The sequence below is a fragment of the Rosa rugosa genome, chromosome 5, assembly GCF_958449725.1.
Source record: "Rosa rugosa chromosome 5, drRosRugo1.1, whole genome shotgun sequence".
Taxonomy (NCBI): domain Eukaryota; kingdom Viridiplantae; phylum Streptophyta; class Magnoliopsida; order Rosales; family Rosaceae; genus Rosa; species Rosa rugosa.
Genome location: NC_084824.1, coordinates 9,561,822 through 9,571,736, shown reverse-complemented (window position 1 = coordinate 9,571,736; position 9,915 = coordinate 9,561,822). Strand labels below are relative to the sequence as shown.

The window sequence follows — 9,915 nt, the reverse complement described above, 5'->3', positions numbered from 1 at the left end:
AGCAACCAGTGTCCTAGATAGCGTGTCGGAGACTCTAGTCCAAGAAGCGATTGACAAGATGATGGTAGGCAGAACCAAGGTTTTAAATATCGGTATCTTCATATCTATCGGTACTTTGAAAAAGGGAGATATAAGAAATATCGGGGATACATGGTACGAAAATATCGTTTTTGAAAAAAGTCAATTTATTAGAAATTTAGAACTACATATAAATACATATGAATGTCAACTTCATCTACATCTAAAAAGAGACTCCAGACGGTTGAAAAGCCGCTCGCTGGTCTACGAAAATGCAATAATCAGACCAAGATATATGACCCATATAGTGCGAATTGTAGTGATGAACATGATAGTTATAGATCTCTTTAGAGCTGCCGACTGTTTCCCCTATAAAGGGATAATAAGGATGAACCCAACTGGATGACTGATCATATACTTCTCCATATTGATTATATCCATAAGCATCATAACCAAATTGATTGTTGCCTTCATAAGATTCATTGGAGATCTCACTGTGCTCTGTGTCTAAACTAATAGAGTCAAAACTTAAGGCAATTGAAGAAACAACAGATGAGGTACTTTGATCATCAGTTGCACCTCTAGTCCTCCTCCCATATCGGGTCTTCTCTTGATCACCATGACCAGTTGTTCTCACTCCGTGGTCTTCATCTTGGGTGGCATGATCAAAATTACCTTCACAGGTAAATTGGAATCCTCCATCCACAGAAGATTGTCCATATTCATATCTTTCACCTCCACCACCTGTTCCTCTTCCACCCTCTCCACCATCATCAGAACTATCTGGAGTTGCTCTACCACCCCACGCATCATCACTATCTGAATTATCTTCTGGGTTTTTAACAACTTCTTCAGATAAGACTCTCTCTACGTTGATTCTAGCATTAGTTGCAGTTTCTACAACTTGTGGAAGAGGTCTTCCAGCTTCATCATCGAGGTGTGCAGCATAACCCAATCATGAAGTGGATCAATGCCATTATCAAGCGGCTCGCTTGCAACATGAAGTAGATCTATATACCTATTCACCTATTCCATTTGATAGTTACTTTAGCATTTGAACTTTTAGCTTCTTTATACTATTCAACTACAGACTATACACTCACATACTACACAGTAGCTTCATTATTCCTAACTTTTTCAAGATGCATAGCTAAAATTTAATACTCTGTACTCTGCACTCTCTTCTCATCATGTCATCCATATATGGTTCCTTGACTTCCTTTTGCAATGTCATTTGGCCTCATTTGAATAATTGAACCTTTATGGCTTTGTCTTCTTTCTATTATTCAACTACAGAGTTACAAACTACATACAGAGTTACAGACATAGTCATAGACTGCATAGTACCAAATCTCTCCTCACACAGATTTGCATTTAGACTTTTAGAGAATTACTTCTCACCAAAAATCGCCTTGTGGGTATTTCTCCGGGGTAAAGATTCGCCTTGAGGGGATTTTTTTCCTCACCTAGATTCGCCTTGAGGGGATTTTCTACTCACTCAGATAGTCAGATTTGCCTTTAGGAGATATCTCTTCACACAGATTTTCATTTAAAGAATTACCGAGTTTTTTTTTAAATATTTTTACCTCAAATTTTACAGATATTTCTTCACTTTATCGAGGATATATCGCAAATATCTAATATATTGGGGATATTTGACGATGTCGGAGAAATTTCGCAGAAACGGTAAAAGATAAGATATTTACCCCCCTAGATATATCTGTCCGTCGAAAAAAGGAGATATCGAGGGATATATCGGAAATATCGCAGAGATTTAAAACCTTGGGCAAAACATGTGTCGTGGTAGCTCATCGCTTGTCCACGATGCAAAGGGAGAGTGGGAGACACCATCTCTGTTATAGAGAATGGTAAGGTAGTGGAACAATTTTCACACAGTGAGCTACTTGGTAATTGGTATTGGCCGTGGTGGATCATATTACTCTCTTATGAAGCTTCAAAGCAGCAGTCATCCTACTTAACACTGAGAGAAATGCATGGTCTCCCACTCTCCCTAGCATGTAACCCTTAACCTTATGGAATGTTTTGTTAATAAAGAAGTCAGCTAAGGGGCATATCAACCTGAAAAGGCTGAATAACTAGCATTAGTTCATTTTTAGGTTCAGGCCGGGTATATGGGTTTTCTTTCTGTTAGTCTTTTATATCAATCACCTGTGAACAAAATTTCCATGGAAAATGTTCATTCCAAACAATTATAGTCAAATAGTTGAGAACCCTGTTTCACAAAATCATTCTAGGCATTGGTTCAGGGTATATGGGTTTTTCAGGTTCAGGGTATATGGGTTTTCTTTCTTTTAGTCTTTTATATCAATCACCTGTGAACAAAATTCCATGGAACATTTTCATTCCAAACAATTATTGTCAAATAGTTGAGAACCCTGTTTCAGAAAATGATTCTAGGCATTGGTTCACCTAGAAAATCATTCCTATTGTATTTTTTTAGGTTAGACTTTTTATTGAAGAAATGTTTTTTCGACTAGGTTTTATTGAATAAATGTTGAATTAGTCTATGCGCAAATCTTTCAGAGAAAGATTATTTATCCCAAGTCAAACACGTGTCCAAATATTGATATGGGAGTATTGGCCGGCATCTTTGTTGCTCAAAAGGTGACAAACACGTGTTGCCAGGGATTTTGAAGCAGGAATTCTTGCTTGCATAGGAAATTCCCAAGTGCAAATTCTTGTTCGATAACAATGTCAGAGTTAAAACTGTCTTTGCTATTTAGCATTAAATTAATTAACTTTTGGATAACACCAAAATTTCCATACAGATGCTTGCTTGCTTAATCTGGATGCGATTTCAGTCCCCTCAAAGATTTAGACACTAGCATCTGCAACTAAAAACACACTTTAGGAGAGATAGTTTCAAATTTAACCGATATTTAAAAAGAATGATTAAATTATGTTTAGTCCCTTTACTATGACCATTTTTTCGTTTCAGTCCCTGATATTCTTAATTAATCTGAAAAGTCCCTAACGTCAAAATTTCCGTCTGATTGGTCCTTCCCGCGTCAAATTAGGAGTTGGTCTTAGGTGAAATGTCCAATATACCCCTCTGTTATTTTTATTTTTTCTTTTTAATTTCTTTTTCTCCTTTTTTTTTCTTTTTAATTTATTTTTTTCCTTTTTTTCTTTTTAATATCTTTTTTGTTTTTTCTTGTTCCTTTTTAATTTTTTTTCCTTTTTAATTTCTTTTTTGCTTTTTCTTCTTTTTTTCTTGTTCCTTTTTATTTTATTTTTTTCCTTTTTTTTTTCTTTTCATTTTGCCTACTTTCTCCTTCCTCAACCCACCAATCCCATTCCGATCAAACTCCACAACCCATTTGTTTCTCTCCCCAAATTGAAACCAAACCCAACAAAGACCTAGCTTGGCGGTGCAGAGATGGACATCGAGCAAAAGCAAGAGGCTAGGAGCTGATCGATCACTTCTTCACCTTCTCTGAAGCCATCTCCCTCTGTTGGGATCCGCCCTCGTCGACGCCATCTCCCAAACACAAGCATATCCCAATCAGCTCGGAAATTCGTCGCTAAACCACTCCCCTCTTGTTTTCACAGCCTACTTCTCTCTCTCCCACTCAAATCTCACTTTCTCTCTCCACATCAAGCCTCAATCTGGAAACTTTTCACTGAAAACTACCATTTTTTCAGAATCTGAGGTTTTTGGGTCTTGCTCAAAATGGTGATATGGATTTTGGGTCTGGTTGAAATGATGGTTTTTGATGGCCAAGTTGACCAAAACCAGAAGTGAAGAAGAAGAAGAATAGTGATGGAAAAGAAAAATGGCCGCCGGCGTGGAGAATAATAATTGGGGTTTCGGGTCGATCTGGATTGGTTCGCCGACGTGGCGCTACCGATTCAGCAGGATACGATGGTCATTAAAAAGAAAAAAGAAAAAAGAAAAAAGCAAAAAGCAAAGAAAAAGGAAAAAAGAAATTAAAAAGGAAAAAGAAAAAAGAAAAAAAAAAGGGCCGCCAGCATGGAGAACAAGAATTGGGGTTTCGGGTTGATCTGGATTGGTTCGCCGACGTGGCGCTACCGATGCAGCAGGATACGATGGTCATTAAAAAGGAAAAAGAAAAAAAAAAGAAAAAAAAAAAGAAATTAAAAAGGAAAAATAAAAAAGCAAAAAAGAAATTAAAAAGGAAAAAGAAAAAAGAAAAAAAGGAAAAAAGGAAAAAAAAGAAATTAAAAAGGAAAAAGAAATAACATATGGGTATATTGGACATTTCACCTAAGGCCAACTCCTAATTTGACGCGGGAGGGACCAATCAGACGGAAATTTTAACGTTAGAGACTTTTCAGATTAATTGAGAATATCAGGGACTGAAATGAAAAAATGGTCATAGTACAGGGACTAAACAGAATTTAATCCTAAAAATAAATAATATCTACTAACGTGTATTTTCCTCCGTTGCCTAAACCATGTCATCCTGATTAAGTAGAATATTCTGCTCGGCCGGTTAAATAAACCTTGATCATGTCAGTGCTTATATCAGTTTTATGGAGTACTACAAAGAATTAAATAGATCAGACAAGAAAATTTTGTTTTTATACACTTCCTGGTGTTGCAAAGTGGCAAAAGGAAAGACAAAAATAGATTAGAAAAGCTTGCTGGTATTATTGAAACCAACACTTCGACAAGTCTCAAGCAATCAAACAAGATGCCGGCTTACTGATCAGTTATTCTAAAACCTGCATTGACTATATAACCATTTGGCATCTTGAATATGTCAGAAAATCGACGAAAAGCAAACTGTCTTTAACAAGTAATCTCATCTCCAACCATTGTTAATTGCACTGAATCAATGCCAAAAGAACTTAAGGAGTAGGCTTTTGACATTTTTAGAAACTTTGTTGCATGCATATGTAGGTTAGAGATGGGGAAGAAAGGTGGGTTGTTCAGGTATGCAGATGGTGTTGACAAGTTACTGATGGTGTTTGGAACTTTGGGTAGCATTGGAGATGGGTTGATGACACCTCTTACAATGTTTGTGCTCAGCCGCGTCATCAATGAGTATGGAGCTGCAACTCTTACTTTCTCTAACGACATTGTCGACGAGGTAATTGATCGATGGACTTCTTCAATTATATCTTTCAAGTTTCTGTTAGTATAGTTCTGGTCATTAGTATTTTCAGCAGATATATGGCTAAGAAGTTTTAACGCTTGCATTTTCTTTATTACAGTACTCACTCAAGCTGCTCAGTGTAGCAATTGGAGTTGGAATATCTGCTTTCATTGGTATTGTACTTCTGCTCTATACACGTTAGGCTAAGGGTTTTAAAGTTTAGTCCCAAGTCATGTTGGTATGTGTGGGCAAGTGTTTGCCTATGAAAACATTAATTAGTTAATTCTTGAACACGAATAACTTGATAAGTCGAATGAAACAATTACATACTGGAGATGTACGTGCTTGAATATTTTGCTGACAATATTCAAAATTTGCAGAAGGGTTTTGTTGGACCAGAACTGCTGAGAGACAGACATCCAGAATGAGAATGGAATACTTAAAATCAGTCCTTAGGCAAGACGTTGCGTTCTTTGACAGTCAAGCAAATTCTTCCATGACCTTCCAAGTCATTTCCACAATCTCTTCTGATGCTCATTTTATCCAAGACACAATAGCTGAGAAGGTTTAGAACTGTCTATCACTTGCATGCTTCTTCTTCTTTTTTTTAGTTGCTATAATCTTATGTTCTTACCTCAAACTCTCTTTCTTGTAGCTACCAAATTGCCTGGCTCACCTCTCATCATTTCTGTTCTGCTTTCCTGTTGCCTTTGTGCTTTCTTGGAGATTGGCACTGGCTGCTCTTCCATTCTCGGTCATGTTTATCATCCCCGGATTGGGATTTGGGAAGGTAATGCAAGACTTAGGAGTTAAGATAAATGGTGCATATGGAGTTGCTGGAGGGATTGCAGAACAAGCAATCTCTTCAATCCGCACAGTCTATTCTTATGTTGGGGAGCGTCAAACACTGAAGAAGTTCAGCATTGCTCTTGAGAAAGTTACACAGCTTGGCATAAAGCAAGGATTCACAAAGGGATTACTAATAGGGAGCATGGGAATGATCTATGCTGCTTGGGCTTTTCAGGCTTGGGTTGGAAGCAAACTTGTTATTGAGAGAGGTGAAAAGGGTGGCCTCGTTTTTGTTTCTGGAATCTGTGTAATTCTGGGAGGATTGTAAGTCACTTTACTTTATTCTCATTTCCAAATGCAATCACAGATATTTTTCTAGGCATTTCGTTTTTTTCCTTTGTTCATCTCGACTCACAGCTTTAGTTTATATTTTACAGGGCCATTATGAATGCACTTCCAAATCTCTCCTTCATCACTCAGGCAAGTACTGCTGCTACCCGAATATCTGAGATGATTGATCGCGTTCCGGTTATTGACTCTGAAGATGAAAGGGGAAAAGTTTTACCATATGTGAAAGGAGATATTGAGTTCAGAAAGGTTGACTTCTTCTACCCGTCAAGACCTGATACCCCAATTCTTCAAGGACTCAGCCTTAAGGTTCAAGCTGGTAAGATGCTGGGTCTTGTTGGAAGCAGTGGCTCTGGAAAGTCAACAATCATTTCTTTGCTTGAAAGATTTTATGATCCAGTAAAAGGGGAAATTCTCCTTGATGGACACAAATTAAAGAAGTTTCAGCTGCACTGGTTGAGGTCCCAGATGGGGCTGGTTAATCAAGAACCGATTCTCTTTGCAACATCCATAATAGAGAATATTTTATTTGGGAAGGAAGGAGCTTCTATGGAAGATGTGACAAGTGCAGCTAAGGCTGCAAATGCACATGACTTCATTGTTAAACTACCTGCAGGATATCACACTCAAGTATGCCCATATTCTAACTAGTTCCATATTTCAAGCATATTCCTTGCTAAATTAGCAGTGAACTAGTACTATTCCTTACTAAACCGGGAAACTGTTTTACCTTCTTCTTCAGGTTGGGCAATTTGGAGTTCAATTGTCTGGAGGGCAAAAGCAAAGGATTTCCATAGCAAGAGCAATAATCAGAGACCCGAAAATTCTTTTGCTTGATGAAGCAACAAGTGCTTTGGATGCTCAGTCTGAAACTATTGTACAAGAAGCCTTAGACCAAGCATCGCAAGGAAGAACAACCATTGTCATAGCTCACCGCCTCAGCACAATACGTAAGGCTGATACAATAGTGGTTCTTCAATCAGGGAGAGTGGTTGAGAAGGGATCCCATGACGAGTTGGTCAACATGAGAAATGGAGAAGCTGGAGCTTACAAAAAAATGCTGCAATTACATAAACAAGCCATGCAAAATAGTAACCCCAACAGAATGGAGCAACCTCAAACTCCACAGACAGCAAGGCGTTTGGGGTCAAGCTGGCAAAATAGCCCAGGACCACTAAGTGGGAGGTCAAGTTGGCACACAACAAAGAGTGTTCACTCAAGCTGGCAAAACAGCCCACTGACCCCAGCATATGCAGTCACCCCAATATTTTCCATTAGTATAGCGAACTCCATCCAAACTCCCCAGTATGATGACTTTGACAATGAATGGTCAAAAGAAATCTCTAAAACTTCCTCATCTCAGTGGCGTTTGTTTCAAATGAATGCACCAGAGTGGAAGCAAGCAACACTGGGGTGTCTAGGTGCTGCTGGCTTTGGAACTCTTCAGCCAATTCATGCCTACTGCTTAGGAACAGTAGTGTCAATTTACTATGGATCAGACGATTCCACCATCAGATCACAGACCAGATTCTACTGCTACATCTTCTTAGGCTTAGCAGTTTTCAGCTTCTTTGCTAATCTCCTCCAGCATTACAACTTTGCAGTCATGGGAGAGAGATTATCTGAAAGAGTTCGAACAAAATTGCTAGAAAAACTTCTTACCTTTGAGATAGGGTGGTTTGATCAAGATGAGAACACAAGTGCTGCCATCTGTGCCCGGCTAACCACTGAAGCCAACATTGTTAGATCCCTTACTGCAGACCGTATCTCATTGTTGGTTCAGGTTTTCTTCAGTGCCACCATAGCTTATATACTCGGATTAATGGTCACATGGAGGATAGCCATTGTCATGATTGCAATACAGCCTTTGCTCATTGGAAGCTTCTATTATAGGAGTGTTCTAATGAAGAGTATGTCGAGAAAAGCACAGAAATCACAGGCTGTAGGTAGTCAACTTGCAAGTGAAGCTACTTTCAACCACAGGACAATCACTGCATTTTCCTCACAGACAAGGATATTAAAACTCTTTCGAGATGCTATGCAAGGCCCGAGGAACGAGAACATCAAACAGTCATGGGTTGCGGGTTTTGGTTTGTTCAGCTCTCAATTTCTGACCACAGCTGCTATAGCTTTGACATATTGGTATGGAGGGAGGCTTATGAATCAGAACTTAATATCATCAACGCACCTATTTCAAGTTTTCTTCATCCTAATGAGCACTGGTAAGAACATTGCAGATGCAGGAAGCATGACTTCTGATCTTGCAAGAAGTGGGAAAGCCATCACCTCAATATTTGCTATTCTAGACAGAGAAAGTGAGATTTCTTCTGAGGAGCTTAAAGGGGCTAAAAAGACTTTCAAGGGTTACATAGAGCTGAAAAATGTGGTATTCTCATACCCAGTCAGGCCTGACCAGATGATATTTAAAGGCTTGAATCTCAAGATTAAAGCTGGAAACACAATGGCACTAGTGGGACAGAGTGGTTCAGGCAAATCCACTGTCATTGGCTTGATTGAAAGATTTTACGATCCACTAAATGGATCCGTATTCATAGATGGATGTGACATCAAGCAGTATAACTTGAAGAACTTGAGGTCACAGATTGCTTTGGTAAGCCAAGAGCCTACTCTATTTGGTGGCACAATCCAAGAAAACATTGTATATGGTAAAGAAAATGCAACAGTGGCTGAAGTAAGGAAGGCTGCAAAACAAGCCAATGCTCATGAGTTTATAAGGTGTGGATACAATTTTAACTTCTTTCTTTCTCCATATTGCAACTTATACACTCAACATATAGCTTTTGGTCTTATGGAAACACATCATTTGTAATCTTGCAGCTCCATGGAAAATGGATATGACACTTATTGTGGAGAAAGAGGAGTTCAGCTATCAGGTGGCCAGAAGCAGAGAATAGCACTTGCCCGAGCCATACTAAAGAACCCAAGTATCCTTCTCTTGGATGAAGCAACCAGTGCCCTTGATAGCGTGTCAGAGAATCTAGTCCAAGAAGCACTGGAGAAGATGACGGTTGGCAGAACATGTGTAGTGGTAGCTCACAGGTTGTCCACAATACAAAAATCAGACTCCATAGCGGTGATAATGAATGGGAAAGTAGCAGAACAAGGATCACACTCTGAACTGGTTTCAATTGGAAGTGGTGGTGCCTACTACTCTTTGATAAAACTACAAAGCAATCAAGCAATCTCAGCATGAACAATTTAGAATAGGTAGTTTGTTCATAGTGGTCAAGTTCAACAAGATGGATCCTTGACAATTGATATCACTGTCAAATTATTTCCAAGAATCCATGATTATATTTAACAAAAAGAGCAGGTTCATCAAACAAATTTTGGGGAAACAAAGGAAGTCGTTTCATTTTGTCACAAAGCCACTCACATCTAACACATACCAGAAAACCAAAATGTGATTCGGTATAGAAGACTTCAATTTCATCCTCAATTGTTTACATCTGAGCCATGAATGACTATTTCATTAAGCTTGCAAGTCAGACAACAGAAGAGCTATATAACATAATAGCACTATCGTATTGACTAATATATGTGTTGCCAAAACAACTTGCACATGTTTTGAGTATCGGCACTATCTTCCTTATGCTGTGGTTGGCTAGTGGACTCTTTACTATATATCGACTTGTTTCCAAGCCATATGCACATC

General features: G+C 38.6%; 1 protein-coding gene across 2 annotated transcripts; it reads left to right on the top strand.

The window, feature by feature from the left end:
• The first annotated feature begins 4,682 nt into the window (after positions 1 to 4,682).
• LOC133707991 (putative multidrug resistance protein) lies at positions 4,683 to 9,915 on the top strand. Of its 2 annotated transcripts, none has more exons than XM_062133444.1 (8): positions 4,683 to 4,802; positions 4,907 to 5,096; positions 5,221 to 5,275; positions 5,483 to 5,667; positions 5,758 to 6,215; positions 6,329 to 6,869; positions 6,982 to 8,975; positions 9,078 to 9,915. In XM_062133444.1, the coding sequence occupies exons 2-8, from the start codon at positions 4,914 to 4,916 to the stop codon at positions 9,451 to 9,453; spliced, it is 3,792 nt and encodes a 1,263-aa protein (XP_061989428.1). In that variant the 5' UTR covers positions 4,683 to 4,802; positions 4,907 to 4,913; the 3' UTR covers positions 9,454 to 9,915. The 2 variants fall into 2 exon arrangements, with proteins under 2 accessions (XP_061989428.1, XP_061989429.1); XM_062133445.1 differs by having other exon boundaries at positions 4,723 to 4,802; positions 4,883 to 5,096.